Source organism: Sebastes umbrosus, chromosome 10, assembly GCF_015220745.1.
Source record: "Sebastes umbrosus isolate fSebUmb1 chromosome 10, fSebUmb1.pri, whole genome shotgun sequence".
Lineage (NCBI taxonomy): Eukaryota > Metazoa > Chordata > Actinopteri > Perciformes > Sebastidae > Sebastes > Sebastes umbrosus.
The window spans coordinates 18,251,471-18,268,035 of NC_051278.1; the positions used below are offsets into that span (position 1 = coordinate 18,251,471).

General features: G+C 41.6%; 2 protein-coding genes across 3 annotated transcripts in view; both read right to left on the reverse strand.

The window, feature by feature from the left end:
* Nucleotides 1–2,105: 2,105 nt before the first annotated feature.
* On the reverse strand, nt 2,106–5,374 carry gpr75 (G protein-coupled receptor 75). The gene is made up of 3 exons (XM_037783138.1): nt 5,245–5,374; nt 4,862–5,146; nt 2,106–4,490 (listed from the first exon to the last, which is right to left on the reverse strand). The coding sequence occupies exon 3, from the start codon at nt 4,360–4,362 to the stop codon at nt 2,716–2,718; it is 1,647 nt and encodes a 548-aa protein (XP_037639066.1). The 5' UTR covers nt 4,363–4,490; nt 4,862–5,146; nt 5,245–5,374; the 3' UTR covers nt 2,106–2,715.
* Nucleotides 5,375–7,322: 1,948 nt separating this feature from the next.
* Nucleotides 7,323–16,565, reverse strand: part of psme4a (proteasome activator subunit 4a) — a 33,490-nt gene continuing 24,247 nt past the window's right edge. For both annotated transcript variants that reach the window (XM_037781845.1, XM_037781844.1), the window contains 18 exons: nt 16,311–16,364; nt 16,095–16,224; nt 15,888–15,969; nt 14,985–15,138; nt 14,782–14,851; nt 14,545–14,670; nt 14,300–14,452; nt 13,992–14,096; nt 13,792–13,883; nt 13,579–13,710; nt 13,252–13,460; nt 13,033–13,118; nt 12,754–12,882; nt 11,985–12,140; nt 9,339–9,501; nt 9,123–9,256; nt 8,783–8,923; nt 7,323–8,389 (listed from right to left, as the gene is read on the reverse strand). In XM_037781845.1, coding sequence (XP_037637773.1) covers nt 8,789–8,923; nt 9,123–9,256; nt 9,339–9,501; nt 11,985–12,140; nt 12,754–12,882; nt 13,033–13,118; nt 13,252–13,460; nt 13,579–13,710; nt 13,792–13,883; nt 13,992–14,096; nt 14,300–14,452; nt 14,545–14,670; nt 14,782–14,851; nt 14,985–15,138; nt 15,888–15,969; nt 16,095–16,224; nt 16,311–16,364 — 2,110 coding nt within the window. In that variant the 3' untranslated portion in view covers nt 7,323–8,389; nt 8,783–8,788. The remainder of the gene's footprint in view (nt 8,390–8,782; nt 8,924–9,122; nt 9,257–9,338; nt 9,502–11,984; nt 12,141–12,753; nt 12,883–13,032; nt 13,119–13,251; nt 13,461–13,578; nt 13,711–13,791; nt 13,884–13,991; nt 14,097–14,299; nt 14,453–14,544; nt 14,671–14,781; nt 14,852–14,984; nt 15,139–15,887; nt 15,970–16,094; nt 16,225–16,310; nt 16,365–16,565) is intronic.

The window sequence follows — 16,565 nt, forward strand, 5'->3', positions numbered from 1 at the left end:
CGAACCGTGTTAATGTAAATACGCGCTGCCTCTCATTGTTTCTTTCATACGCTAGGCATTGTTAACACTTTTTTTTATAATTTTTATAATCTCTGAACAGTACACTTTTCTGGGCGTTAGCAGTACATTTATTCGTTATTGAAATTTAAATGCCAGTCAATTATTTGACCACCAGTGGTACTTGGAAATAGGTTCAGAGTGGGACTTCCTCACTATTGTATTCCTGGGTTCTTTGCTTCTTGTACGTCTGCGTTTAACCACCAGATGGAGATCACAGCTCACTAGTACCATAATGAAGTACTCATGAACATGTTACCATCATGGATGTATTAAGGTTACCATCCATTATTACCATACATGATGACCGGTCCAGTAATGACAAATGCAAATAAAATATCATAAGAAAATATATACGAATTGACTGAATCCCCACTCCCATATAATTATAATATAATAAACATATAACTGACAATAACCTGATATTTTCAGGTGGAATTTCATTTCATTCTCACTGTGCAAATATCATTTTCCACTTGTGCATTTTGTTAATAGTATGTTTATTGTCAATACTGTATATACTGCTCCTAGAAACATGTTTTATTTATCAAAAAGAAAACAACTGGACCTATAAAAGAATAATCACAATTTAAACCTGCAAATTCCATAATAACCTCTCAGCATATTGTGATTCAAGTATTCTGAGAGAAGACTAGACTTCTGCACCTCCTCATGGCTCTGTTTTCAGGCTTTACAAAATCTAGCCCGTGATGGGAGACTTTGGCCAATCACAGGTCATTTCAGAGAGAGAGAGCGTTCCTATTGGCTGTTCATTCAGCGGAGGCAGCTGTCAATCACTCACAAACTCCGATCAGATGGTAGGCAGCGCTGATTAAATATGAATCAATACTCTTTTACTGTGATGACTAACACAATATTGATTAATATTTGATCAGCGCTGCCTAGTTTGACCGTTAGACTGGAGTTGCGAGTGATTGACAGCAGCCCAGAGACGGCAGGCTCCAGCTCGGCTGATTGGTTGTTTTCTTCCGGTCTGTGAAATCTTTCAGATACCATTAGGAGCACCGGAGGACACCTTATTTTATTTTGATTTATAAAAATAACCATTTTTAATCATATTTGCTCCTATTCTACCTACCTCAGCTTGAAGGTCAAATGTTACACTGAGGTATAAAACAGTATAGCGACTGCAGTTATTTCTATTCCTAATATCAGAAAATCTTTAGTTAAAAAAAAATGGCAGGCTCTGCAAAGCTTAACGTCACTGTATAATGTAAAGAATACCAGGTCAATACTGTGGATGTGGATATAATCTGAAATGCTCTAAGGCACATTTACGTGAATATATTAAAATAAAATAATATAGCGTTAGTTGTGAGACATAAATTGCCAATTCAAACTGCTTTTGTTTCACTGAGTTATCATACCTTTATTGGTCAAGTATGTTTGTTTAAAACAAGCACGTTGTTTTCACATTCTTGACATCATCATCATTCATGAAAGGTGTTCAACCTCAGCAGACATGAGGCCTGGAATACTGTCAAGCAACCAGCCTTATGATCATTTCATTAGCCACCACACTAGGGCTGCAATTTACAATTATTTTCATTGTCGACTAATCCAGTGGTTTTCAAAGTGTTGTCTGGGGATCTCCAGGGTTTTTGAAGGAGTTCCAGGGGGTCCGCATTAAAAAACAATCATTTAAAAAAAAAAAAATCCAACAGCAAAAAGTGACTTGACATGAAAAAGTTTGGGAACCACTAGATTAATCTACCATTATTTTCTTTATTCATGTCTAAAAATATCAGAAAATAGTGAAAAATGCCTATTATATTTTACAAGAGCCCAAGGGTGGCGTCTTCAAATGTCTTTTGTTTGACCAACAGTAAAACCCAAAGATATTAAGTGAACTATCATATACAACAAAAAAAAGCATCAAATTCTCACATTTTAAAAGCCACCAGCAAAAGTTTGATTTGAAAACGATCAATCAATTATCAAAATAGCTGCTGATTCATTTTCTGTCGATCAACCAATCGATTCATCGTTTCAGGTCTATATTTAAAAAAGTGAAAGCCGAGATCCACTGCACTTGCCAAACATTTATTGTGTTGAAAAGTGTATGAGTTTCACAAATACATTTCTCTTTAAAGAAGCAATAGTTCATCAAAGTGCAACCACATGCCATCAAAACAGCCATGTGTGGGCCTGTGCAGGGTTTCATAGCAGCCCGACACTACAGCAGCTTATATCAGCACTCAGCAACTTCAGCCAGAGAGGAAACAGCCGTGATCTAACAAACTGCAGTCTTTGGCTGCAATGAAAAACCTACAGAGTATTGGGTTATAACGGCACATGCGTGCACAACACAGGGGGCAGATTTATGTGAAAATTAAGTAATCTGTAAAAGAAAAGAAAATAAGCCAATTCAATAACAGTAAATAACTTTTTGGAACGGACACTTTCATTACAAATCTATTGCTTGTTTTTAGTTAGTCATAGCAAGGCTTATAATACTTCAATTTTTTCATTCAAGAAAACTTAACATGTATTTCCACTGAAGAAGAGAACAAAGGGTTAATGCAGATTCCAAATACATAAAATGGGCTGTTTTCATGTTCCTCTTTTTAATTCACATTTGATTTTAAAGCCATGGTGAGATTGTCCCAAACCTTTCTGTTTATAGCAGCTCTTTGATTAGACTGAGGGAATGGGAATCTGGTGCACTGAGGTGCTTTCAAAGTCTTGTAGTGCGTCTTGGTGAGTGTGGTAGTGCATGGCTACGTAAGACTTGGCAAAGGCAAATGTCTGAGAGCTGACAGGCTGCAGGCTGGTGGGCGAGCTGGGCCCTGCAGAGGGACTGCTGTTGTATATACTGTAGTAGGGCTCAATGCGGGTGTTGATGGGTGTAGAGGTGCTCGGTGGGCGAGGTTTGCGCGCACCTGTTACCCTCGGACTACCGGCACAGTCCCTGGAGTGACTAGGCCCGCAAGCCTGGTCTACCAGCCTCCTCTGTGGCTTGGGTGACAGTACATAGGCCGAGTTGGTCTCATGATGGGAGGATTTATTGCGATTGACTTCCAGGCTGCCCTTCCCCATCGCATGCAAACGAGTCTTTTGCTTGCAACAGAGAAAGCCCAGCGCCGCCCACTGCATACAGCACAGCACGCGGCGGCGGAGGCCTGCGCTGTTGCGCGAGTACACAAAGGGGTTGATGCCCGACTTGAGAAAAATAAGCACAAAGCCGCACAGTTCAAACTGGTAATGTGCAAAGTTGCTTTCTGGCGTCAAAACATCCTGTGCCAGCGAAACTCCCATCGGCAAGCAGCAGAGCAGCACGGAGAACACTATGACCACGCAGGTGACGACCGCCTTGGAGTCTTTGGCCGTGGCCAAGTTGACCGTGGACACCAACTGACAGCAGGTGGCTCCTTGGGCGGCCCCTGGTACCAGAGGCTGGCTGGTCTTGTTGACGTAAGAGTGCGTCTGAACGTTCTGCAGCTTGTTGTAAGTCTGGTTGCGGTACAGAGAGGGGCCTTGAACGGCACACTGCATGCTCTCGAAGCCTGCTGCGATGAGAGGCGGTGGGGGCGGAGGGCACGTGGCGTCTACAGTGATGACGGGACATTTCCTCACTTGTGCGTTCTTCCTCAGCGTCTGAGCGATCATCAGATAGGACACCGACACCACGGCTACGCAAAAGGCAAAGTCTGCCAGGTAGACGTACAACACGACCCTGGCCTGTCCGCCTCCCAGGCCAAAGTGGGGCAAGCAGGGTCCATCTCTACGCGGGTACGCTCGCATGGTGAGCAGGGCGGCCATGGTGAAGCTGGACGTCCACAGCAGGGCGGTGAGGGCCAGCGTGCACGGGAAGGACGCGGTACGGTTGGGCTGCTGCCCCAAAACCATGCGCAGCCTGTGCAAAGCGATGACGGCCACCGTCTCCAGGGACATGATGATGAAGCCCGAGCTGGTCAAGTGGAAGGCGAAGCAGAAGCTTTTTGACACGCCGTCGCCTCCGCCCGCGTCCAGGAAGAGCACCAGCGCGAACATGGGAGCGGTCACGCAGCAGATGAACAAGTCGCAGAAGGACAGGTTGAGGATCATGAAGTCAAAGTTGGTGCGGAACTTGCGAAACACGGGGTCAAAGAAGGACAGGAACACCACGAGGTTGCCGTACGAGCCCAGGCAGAAGATGAAGACAAGGAGGAGGGAGCAAAAGGTCAAGGTGGCGGTGTGGATCACGGCCCACCCCGAGGGGGTCTGCGTGCCCATGGTGCCATTGAAGCTCTGCTGTCTCGGCACATCCACCAGGTCTGATGGCGTAACAACAGTGGTGTTCATTGTATTATTAACAATTTATAAGGATCCCACAGTCATCAATTTCAGCATTATTCCTCTATATGGACGGAGTGCATGATGATCACAGTGTCTGCTGCTGCTCGCGCCATTGCTGCCACCTTGGTAGAGTGCTACAAAGGATACAAAGTCACATATTAACTATTATATTGTGCAGTAGATCACATTTAATACATTTATAGTCGATGAAAAGGAACAATAATGTATAGATGAGTGTAAATAGACACATTTTTAATAATGATGCACTATAGGCCTACATGTTAGACACAAGCTACAGTATGCTATAACTATGCACCACTGCATTTGGCCAATTATACCTCACACACACACACACACACACACACACAGAGAGAGAGAGAGAGAGAGAGAGAGAGAGAGAGAGAGAGAGGAAATATGTGCACATCACTGTTTTCCTATCCTATTTTTCCTTTGTATCTACATTTAAATGACTTGGATAATCTATAAAATGATAAATATAACCTACCATCTGTAATCGATCGTGCGTCCATCATCATCATCACCATCACCATCATCCTCCTCATCATCATTTGATACAGCCCATCTTGATTTTAAAGCATAGTAAGTGAACGCACCGCGGTTTTTAAGAAGAATACGACAAAATCATCCAAAACAGAGCAAACACTGCCATCAAATAGCCTTATGCGTCTGTATTATATTGTTTTTAAAGCGTCTACAGCACAAATAGATGATAGCATGTTGGTTTTCTTGTCGGTGGATCCATTCAGGAGCGACGGCCGCTGGACGTGCACTGAAAAATGAGTATGAAGTCACTGCCTACGTATCTGGGCATGATGAGCATATAACCACTGCATTCGAGTAGTCACATCTGTAATGTTAAAAACTCACCCCGCTTCTCCGTGTTTATAAGAATCTAACGGTGAGAAATGGCGTTATTATTTCCCCATAAAGTCACAAGATGTGAAAGAGACCGTTTACACCATATTCTGACGCTATCCCCGCAGCATCCGGGGGTTTCACCATGGCAACACAAATGGTGGTCCATATAGTATTAAAAAAAGGATTGGGTAAATTACAATTTTTTTTTTTTTTTTTATCATATGAGATTATTATTATTACACATTGGTAAAAAAATTAAACAAATTTATATTTTTTTTAATTTTTCCCCCTCCTTTTTTTCACTGCCGTCCTTGAGAAACAGCAGCTTAACAACGTCGTTGCTAGGCGACACGCGCATCACTGATGATTCTCTGTGAATGTTTCTTCAGTTGAATTGAATTCATAGAGACTGTATATGACTGAATTAAAGGTCCAATATTGTGCTCATTTTCAGGTTCATACTTGTATTTTGTGTTTCTACTAGAACATGTTTACATGCTCTAATGTTAAAAAAACAACTTTGTTTTCCTCATACTAACTGCCTGAATATGCCTGTATTTACCCTCTGTCTGAAACGCTCCGTTTTAGCACAGATAATAATGCACTATACTCACTTTTTTAATAGTCGTGTATCACAGCTGTTACCCTGCACTATATTCAGTTTTAACAGTTTGCTTCATCTCCTTGTATTTTTATATTTGGTATATTTTTTTGTACTTTGCACTACTAACTTTTTTCCTGCCTTTTTACTAACATGTTTTGCACTATGGAACTGTGATACTGGAAACTTGAATTTCCCTTGGGATCAATGAAGTTACTATCTATCTATCTATCTGTCTATCTATCTATTTTGAAGGATTTGCAACAGAATTGCATTGCTAGACAACAGCTTGGGTCCATGTGTACTTCCTGTCAGCTGATGACATTCACATAAACTGCAACCAGGAAATAAACTGGGACACATTTAGAATGTTTACGTTTAAAATTGTGTCATGGGTCTAAATATTGTATATTCGTGACATCACGAATGGGCAGAAATCCTGACAGCTTGTTTCAAATGCAGAGTTTCTGAATACAAGCTGTGTGTATTTCCCTGTGGATTGAGTGTTTCGATACTTTCACAGTATTTATATAGGACTTAAGCCTGTTTTATAATAAAAAAACATGAAAATCTCAAGTTTTTATATATGGGATTTATAATATGGGACCTTTAAAGCAGGGGCAGTAATCAACATGTGTCATGGAGATATGTTTTTATGCTAATCATTAAAAACATCTGGAAAAAAATGATGAATTTGGAGTTGCCCTAAGTCAGTGTTTGTCAAGGTGGGGGTCTGGGTACTCTCAGGGGTCCATGGCACTCTGTCAGGGAGTCCGCAAAATAATTTGCTATTAAAGCAGCAGTGGGTAGAAATGGAGAAAATATGATGGACCATTTGTGCCAATAAAACAGGCATGCTGTGTCCATTACTCTCACCCACGTTAGCTTTGGGCCAACAGAAACTCTGATATGATTGTGACACACAGCAATAAGTTCATTATTTTTAAGTTGACGCACTTACTGAAAGTCAGCTTTAGACTGGTAATTATAAATATCTGGATTTATTAGGACTATGCCAGCCTTGCTACTGTTCATTTTCTGAAAGCTTTTAAGATCAGTTACTTGAAATGTTGGCTAAATGCTGTCAAGTTGAGCCAAAATGCAATTTGAATAAAATCACCCTCTGTTTAAAAGGTATAGAAGTGGTATTAACATTCAATATCATTGCAAATTTCCCCACTGTGGGACTCATAAAGGTTCCTCTCTTCTTATCCTAACATGATTCAAATTAAAATGTTTTCAAAATGTGTTGAGCATGTCTTAAGTATTTAGGTTGAAAAGTTTTAGAATACAAATTGTTCCAACGGCATCCAAGAGTACAAATGGTAGTAAGCTAAATCAGTGTTACGATTAAGAGGGGGTCTTTGGAAAATGTTCTCCCCTGTAGTGGGGTTCCTGGCTCAAAGACGTTTGAGGACCCCTGCTCTATGCACATATAAAAAATATTGAGACAATTTCAATTAAAAGAAAAAAAAATTAAATGCAGTTTTTGTTACAAACGATTTATTGACATCTCATTCAATAAGCAAACAGTACATCTAAAAAAAAAAAAAAATAAATCACTGCAGTTTTGGCACTACACTATACATAAGTGAGGTACTAAATGTGTCAATGCTTGGACTGATTTCAAGTCATCAGGGGAAAGCGAACCAAAATCTTAGTGGGTTTTAGAAAAAGGTAAATAATACCGGGGATACGAGAGAAGTCACGATTATGGACAGGCGGTTTGGTTATTTTCGAGACACACGAAATGGTAATCAAACGGTTCTCACAGCAAACGCATCACACAGCACAGCAGTGGGGAGCTTGCCCTCTCCCTTTCTTTTGCAAGAGTAGACGACAACAGGCTCCAATGCTAAAAGCTCAGCCATCTACTTTATCTCGACAATACCTTCTATGGCAAAAAAAAAAATTAAACTTAGCACTTCAAAAAATAAATAAATAAATATGTTTGTGCATATTTGCTATACCATGATTTACACATGCACGATGCATATAATCATATATAGATCAAACAGCCACACAAACATTGTGTGTTGCAGGTTTAAGTCTAATCTAAAGAGACCATTGCTCAATAGTCAGTTCTCTGTGGCTTGTAACAAACACTTCGCTATTGGGAGATAGCAAAGAGAATGTCCTACACTGGACATTGTGTTGGCTCAGAGTTGATACTTGGGACAGAATCCTGAGAAATGTGTGGGACAGTGGCTGATGTCTTCAAGCATCCCATAAAACGCGCACACGCATACACCCGTGCACATGCACACAAACAAACCCAAAAAAAGGAAGAAATAAAATCTGTACAGTAATGTTACAAACTGCAGGTCATTCATCCCTGCTATGATTGATCCTTAAATATTAAGTATAGTAGAAATGTAAATGAGCTAAATACATGAGTACACAACTTTTCAATCCTTCTGTGTGTGCCACAACTCGGTTGCTTTGTGTGTCACTCTTCTTCCAGGGTGTCTTTCATCGGACGAGAGCTGGAGCATCCTCCCCAATGCAGGCTGGTTTATCTGTACCGTCTGGAGTCGTCCCAAACTGATACAACTGAATCAAAAAACAAACATGATTATTACACGGCTGTGTTGAATACTAACAGACTGTTGCTATGGGCGCAGTTCTGATGTCGGACTCTGGCGGACCTTTTTTTGTGTCAAAATATTGATTTCTTCAGTAAGTAGCCGTGTAATAAGCGGGATAATGTACAGCGAGCCGGTCATTGTTGTGAAAGAATCCCCTTCAGGGCGATGAGAGAGCCCTCCGTGTCGCAGCATCGCCCTGTCGGGGGTTCTTTCACAACAATGACCGGCTCGCTGTACATTATCCCTTACTTGTTTGACTGTAAAAAGGCCGTATTTAGTAATGAATAATAATCAAGTTGTGTCTTTTGGATGCGTAATATTTGTGTTTCACGAACAGTGTGGTGTTAAAATGCTTTACCAGGTTTTAGGCATAGTAACAGGGGGAGACCAGCAAGTCAGTCAGGACCAGCAGCTGGTCATCTGTGAACTGCTGCTTATGTTGCTGCCAGTTGTCGTGGTGAGTCCGTCGGAAGTTTGACAGAGTTTTCTTCACAGTCATCTGGAAAACCACAAACACAAAAATGATGGCTATTTTTTCCATTTTTTATTCAGTGAATATAAATATATATATATATTCTAACTGTAAATAATTGACATTGCACAGGTTTTGTTGACAGCAAGAGCTAGACAATTGGGGATAAAAAAAGAGGTTGAAAAATAATTCCACTGCAACAGTATAAAGTGATAAGTACACATACTTCAATGGGTTGTGTGTCATTCAGGTGAGCACTCAGGTCCATTAACAGCTGGGGCATCCAGGTGGGCACATCATACGGGCTGGAGAGAATACAAGCACTCAACCCGAGAACACCTGCATGGCGCCGCATAAGGTCTACAAAAAACAACAGGAGGGATTACATTAAAATGAGAATATTGAGTGTATCATCACATATTCTACCAAGACAATTCCTTACCAGCAGAGGGTATAGTGTCCACTATAGAGCCGAGCTCCCTCTTCCTCTTCTTAGGCAAGCGAGTCTTGCAGAGAGCCTCGAAATGTGCCTGCATGGGGGCGTCCATGGACAGGAAATTGCACTGAAGGAAGCCGCTGAGTGTGGTGGCGGCCATTTCTCTTACCTAGAAAAACAAAGACAGAAACATAGACTGTGTATAAGAGGTGGACGTAGTTACCGTGACGTCACCCACTGGTTTGTGGACTGCCGTTTTTTTACAATGTTTACTTATGTAATAAACTAAGTGAGAAGTAGGGTCATTTTCTCATAGACTTCTATACAATCAGACTTATTTTTCCATCCAGAGGAGTCGCCCCCTGCTGGCTATTAGAAAGAATGCAACTTTAAGGCACTTCCTCTTTGGCTTCACTTTTCAGACCCAGAGTTGCCCACTGGGCAGAAAGAGGAGATGGGAAAGTGTAAGTTCAAAGTGTATTGTGTCACTATAGTGCAGTATTAATTACAACACACATTATAATGTATGGATTAAATAGCTGATTATTCTGGGACTTGCTGGCAGTAATTAACGTAATAATGTCCTGAAAGGAACAAGGAAGCAATTGACAAGCTAAAGCGGACATTGTTTACATCATCTGTTACTTGGATACTTGAAAGATATTTTATACTATATTGTAATTCCATAAACTTTAGAATGTAAAGTGCCCCTCATTGAACAATACAAAATTAGCGTTACGGCTAATATATACAATAATACCTGAGTCACCCAAAGATGGAGGGGCTTGGATTTTCCATGAATCATACAGTCACAGGTGTCCTAAAAGTTCATCCTATATTCTGGCCATCATGGCGTAATCTAACTGCAGTAGCATCTCTGTCTGGTATTTTTTTTACTGCCCATACGAACACACAAGCCCCATCACCTTACTGACAACCTCTTGCTGCACTGTATAAGACATACCAATGTCATTAGGCAGGGTGTTCCACTAGTGTGTACACTGGCCAGCTGGATGGAAATAGCAGCCAGCTGGGGACTGGGGGTGGATGTGTGTGTGTGGGGAAGCTTCTCTATAATGTGAGCTAAAATGGTCTTTTGCACATTTGATGTCTCTTTTCTCAGTGGAACTCTCAGCAGGAGAGGTAAACTTTTAAATGGGTATCATGCAGATCTTTGAGCAGCGTTCTCCAGAGGAAAGGCTTTTTAGATTAAGTAGGACTACTGGGGCAAATAGATGACAGCTTTCCTCTAAGGTGCACTTTTAAGGTTACAATGTTTTAATAAAATGTGTCTTGGCACCAGTGTCAGCTAGTTCAAATTCTGTGAACATATGTATTTGTCTAATAAAGGCGATCCTGAAGAAATGAGAGCAATGAAAGCATCACATCGCTGAGGCCTATAAAATCAGGCTTAGGTTAGTTTAAGAGGCCAAATAAAAATGGCTACTTCCATCCATCCCCCACTTCTCCTTTGTCTCTACTCCATCCCTCTCCCTCTCATCCTCCTTCAATCTGAACGTTATCTCCATAGCAACAGATTACTGCAGCCTGTGGTTTCCATAGCAACAGCTAGAGGACTGGAGGAGAGGGGGGGAGTGGAGAGCCAGGAGGAGAGTGCTGAATCACTACAGTGAAGCTGAAAGACAGTAAGGCTGCCTGCTGGCTATAGATGCACCGATCCGACTTTTTCAGTCCCGATACCGAGACCTGGATTTTGGGTATCAGCCGATACCGAGTACCGATCTGATGCCAGTGTTTAATTAAGAAGCTGTATGCCTCACTGTGTGGAAGTGACTGGGATCATTCTTTTATGTGTAAGGCAACATCAGACTTGACTTAAACATTGCTTTCCTAATTTTGTAAAACAAAATGTAACAAATAAATACAGAGATATATATTTATTGCATTGTCATTTATTATTAAAATAATAAATCGTACGCCAGCAACTTCAAAATTGACAGGAATTACAATTAAAATGTAAACCTTTTTAATGCAGCAACGAATTGGTCAAAACTTAAGCAGGAATTAAAATTCCTGAATATAATGTATAGTATATACTGTACATATTAGGGGTGTCGCGATATACCGGTATTGACGATAACCATGATATTTAAGAATTAAATATTAATATCATGTAAATAATACACATATGATAATATTGTGTGAATAATCACCTCTTGAATCACATTATTGTACAGTTATGGTTACATACTCTTTCCACCTCCCTACATTAGTTTTTTGAGTGTAATTAATTTGCTAAAAGAGAGACAAAACACACAATAAACAAAGTTAAAGATTAATTTGATAGAATTAATTCATATCGTTATTGTGAATTCTTTTGGCCACGATTATCGTGTAGTGAAAATCTGATATCGAGACAGCCCTAATACATATAAAATTGAATTGAATAGATTGGTCCCATTGTCACTGATAACCGATCCAGCTATTTCAGACAGTATCGGCCCGATGTCCGGCATCGGTGCATCCCTACTGCTAGCATAAACAAGTATGTATTAGCCAATAACTTGACGATCATTATATAGTCAGACTGCCTTTATGTTTGTTCATCTTCCAACCATCTCCAAGTGATGGTTAAGCCAGACTTTATTTAAGATTTATTGTTAAACAAATGAATGAAAAGGTTGTTTTTACCTCAAGCTGCTCATCCTCCAGCAGTTGTACCACCAGTGCCCGGACGTCATCCACTGATTTCTGGTCATTCATGAAGGTGAACAGGTTGTAAAAAACCATGATCTGGAGGTATGTGAGCACCGTGTAACGAGCGTGCCAGGAGCTGCTGCCAGCAATCTGCAACACACAACAATAAAGCCATCCCACATCAATATCCTCTGAGCATTTTGTTTCACTATAGGAACGGATCACGCCCTGGATGAGTCCTCTATTTTGCTTTTTTCCGTAATGGAGCTCCTCTTTCAGGGAACACCATTCATTTTGAAAATGTATACAATACAAAACGAGTTACAACGGTTAAATCAGAATTTGTGCGCATGAACAAGTCGATCTCTGCATGTGTGTCATACCAGTTCACAGCTTGGAATTGTTCAGTTTCTAATAGACTTTACATATTATGTCGGTTATTTCTCTTTATTTTCATGTGGCGCATCTGAAAATCGCCAGGGAATTCTCCAGAATACTGGCACAGTTACATTTTTTCAGGTTTTATTCTCCAGCTGGGAGCTACACACTGCTGTACTGACAAAATATGTAACAGATTCATTTAAGAACGAATGTTCAGCAGGGCAGACTCAAAAACCTCATTCAGCTGTCATTCCCTTTGAACCTTTCATCTTTTTTGCTTATTAACCTTACAGGTTAGAAGATGTGAGGGTCTGTAAAAAGCCCAATCATGTGTGATGCAGGTGAAAAGTGGAATAACAGCCACAGCTGCCAGATGACTCACCTCCTGCAGGGCGCTGAGGACCATGGGGATCTGTTCTGTGTAAAGGAGTCCCTGAGACATCAGAGACAGACAGGTCTTTGCATCCCTCTTCAGTTCATCGTAACTGTCGTCATTCTCAACCGGAGCAATCTGGAACAGAGGACAGAGATAGGTTAACGGGGAGGCAGGCGTCATTTCAGGTCCCTGTATGGTATGATTGATATGATGACATTAAGATTTAAAGTCGGTAGTGGTGAAGCTAGCGGATCAAAGATATGAATTAATGATTGATTGTTTCACCTTGAAGAGCAGGGGAAGCAACCGTAGATGCTCTGGGACGGCAGTGGAGAAGGAGCGACCAGCACTTGCGATCAGCCACTTCAGCACTGCAGATATTTGAAGACGGGAATTTTTATGTTTAAAGAATAATCTCTGCTGTTGATTGTTTCAACCATTCCTATAATAACCAGTATTTATTGTGATATCATTCAGAGTAATGGGGATAGATCCTTGACCCACCTGTTTTGAGCAGCTTGATGGCTTGCGTCCTCTCATCCTGCTCTCCCACCTCATTCTCCTCAATCACGTGGTTCTGGATCTCCTCGTCGCCCTCGGTTAGAGGCTTCAGCTGCACCAGAATTCGCTCTGTGAAGTCCGAGATGCGCGGGGAGGTGGTTGGCTGAGTGTACGGCAAGTTGACATCGATCATGAAGATGTACGTGAGCACACTGAAAGGATACCAAATCAGTGAGGATTAGATGAGACACAAAAACACAGAAAGCATTTAAAAAAATAATGCAGTAATGGTTCATTCATGTTCACTAGGGGGAGTAAAAAGGACCTCACCTGCCAATGCGTTCCCGTACATTCTTGTACACCTGTGTGAGTTTGGGCTCCAGGTATTGTAGCAACCTGTGGAGGAGCTCTGGAACGCGCCACTCCTGCTGAGCGAGGCCTCCCTGCAGCACATAGAGACGACTGGAAAGCAAAAAGAAGCGCAATCATCACAGTTTGTCAGTCACATCGACATCTGCTTCAGGCAGCAACCTTTCTACTCACCAGGCATCGACAAAGGAGCCCCCCTCTCCGTTGACTGGAGACTCCATTAGCATCTCAAACAGCCAGTAGAGCTTGCGCGGGTCTCTGCTCTCCTGTACGAGACAGAAACAACAGAGTCGTAAGGAGAGAAGGATGAGTGACACAAGTTTAACAAATGGAAGGATAAAGTCATGATTGGTATAAAAGGAGCAAAGTCTTACACAGGCTGTGGCAATGCAGGTGCCCCAGTCTGCATATGTTTCTATTGTGATGTTGGACAGGGCAGTACGGAGCAGTGGACACAAGACCTCCCAAAGGTTCTCGACCTGCAAAAGAGCACAAGTGTATGTACTGTGTTTATTCGAAGATATATGGTCTGAAAGGACACTCAAAATTTGAAAAAACACCATCAGAAGCCAGGACATGATGAAATTATACGTAGTGTTTTTATTAATATAATATGAATTCAATGACTTTTCCAATGTGGAACATCTAACCACCTTACTAAGTGAGAGTTTAAATTCCGTACCCTTGAGTAGCTCCAGTGCTTGGAACCTCTGATCAGTCCAGAGATGATCTCCGCGACACAACGCTGTTTGCTCTCATGGGAGTCGGCCACCAGGCGCTCCATGTGTGGCCGCAGCAGGGGGAGAAAGACGTCACTGAAATTGCGAAACAATCCCTGGACAGAGCAGGAGAAGGGAACAAATTAATTTCTTTATTAACTGATTTTAGTTACCTTCTGCATTTAATGCTTATCACAGGAAATCTCACCTTGAACAAACAGAACCTGCGAGGGCTGAACTTGTCCTTGCCTTTACGATCCTCGAGAGAGAGAAACTCGATGAACTGGTTGATGAACACTGGGTCTGAGAAGTGGTCGAAGATGATCTGTTCCCGCTGTTAGGAAGGGAATGAAAACAAAATTTTACTAGAGGCAGTTGAAATTACTTCACATTATTGAATGTGTTATATATTTTTCCTAGGGGGTATGCATGATTGTGCACAAACCTCTGTCATTTCCTCCCTGCTCAGGTTCTGTTTGGGCTGCTCCTCCAGTGGTGCATACATCATCAGTTTTCTAGAGAAAAATAATGAGGCGATGGTAAATAAAAACATGGTGAAAGACGCTGTCTGACGGATAACAATACAGATAAATATATCAAGACAGCAAAAGACAGTCAAGTAAAGGAAATAAGACATAAAATGAGAACCTTGGCCAGGAGTAGTATCCCCAGTGGGTCTTTTCCACAAACGCACAGCCATCCCAGTCCTTTTGTGTGCGTGGCAGGCTGCTGGCGTTGTACTGGAGCCACTTGTTGTCTAGACGGTCCCCTGCTACAATACCACTTAGCTCCTTCCCTCCACCTACCAAAGACGAGTGAGATGAGTTTTAGAGACTATAATAAGGGCGCTTTCATGAGCCAACATTTAGTCCGTTTTAATCAAACTCTGGTGCGGTTCAACCCCTGGTGTGGTTCGTTTGGGCAGTTGTGAACGCATTATTCGTACTCTGGTGCGGACCAAACAACCAGTCCGAGACCGCTTGTGAGAGGACCGTCTCCAAGCAAACCAAAACGCAGGCTGCCAGAGATTTGTTGAGATGGACACAGGTAAATGTTAACATGAGTGGGAGAGGACTGAGTTGGACTTCTGAAAAAGTCCAAGTCAGTCCGATGTTTGCTCGACATCTGGGCGGAAGACAACACACAGAATATGCTAAATAAAGTCCACAAAAATAATGATGTTTATGAAATCACTCAAGATAAACTGAAGAAGAAAGGATTTGTGTGCACAGTAGATCAGTGCCGAGTCAAAATGAAAAAACAGCAATATATCAAAGTCTGTGATTCCCTGTATAGCAGCGGCAGCTCTCGAGACAAAAAAAGATAAATATGCTCTTTTGTACACGCCCCTCAGCAAATAATTTTTTTGATTTGATTCCGCTTTAATTTGTGCACTGTGAAACCAAACCAGACAAAAATAGAAAACAATCACTTTCCCTGTGATTGGGACCAGCCAAACGGACTACGGCTTGTGAAAGCACCCTAAGAAACACAACAACTGTTATATTCATCCACAGGAACACTTGACAAACAAAACCTGATGATTCTTACAAAGCTCTGAGGGGCTGACAGGGATTTTCTTATGCGGCCTCTTTATTTGCTTCATTATCCCTGCCACGGCTGAGATCGCCACCTAATGGAGAAAATAAGACATGTCAAACAAAATGGCCACAGGAAAGACTGGAATGCATCCATATGCTGTAGAATCACAGCACTGCTACTACATGTCTCATAATGTGTGTGTGCACACACACACACCTTGCGGACATAGAGAGAGTCATGGTTGAGGCTTTTGACAAAGAACGTAACAGCAGGTGGTGGGAGTTGGTGGTCATCTCTCAGCAGCAATGACAGGAAGCCGATTGCAATGTGTTCGAACTTCCAAGGCCTAGAAAATGTTAAACAAAGCAGGTGTTACCGACTAATAAATACATATGAATGGGATTTGATGAAGTAAATATGAAATTAACTAACATGTTCCTGTTGTTGAGGAAGTCCAGCAGATCACCAATGAGCTGTTTGTATTTCCTACAAAAAAAAAAAATAGAACAGTATTAGTATTTTATGCAGCCAAACCTATCTTGTTAAGGTTGTATGCAGAGTAAGCACATCCTCTAAACAGATGGATGATGTGTCAGTACTTTGAAGATTTTAAGTCTTAATATTCTGCAGGGCCTAAAGACCGTAATGTGAACTGGAGACTCCAAATTGAGCCATTTTATATCAAAA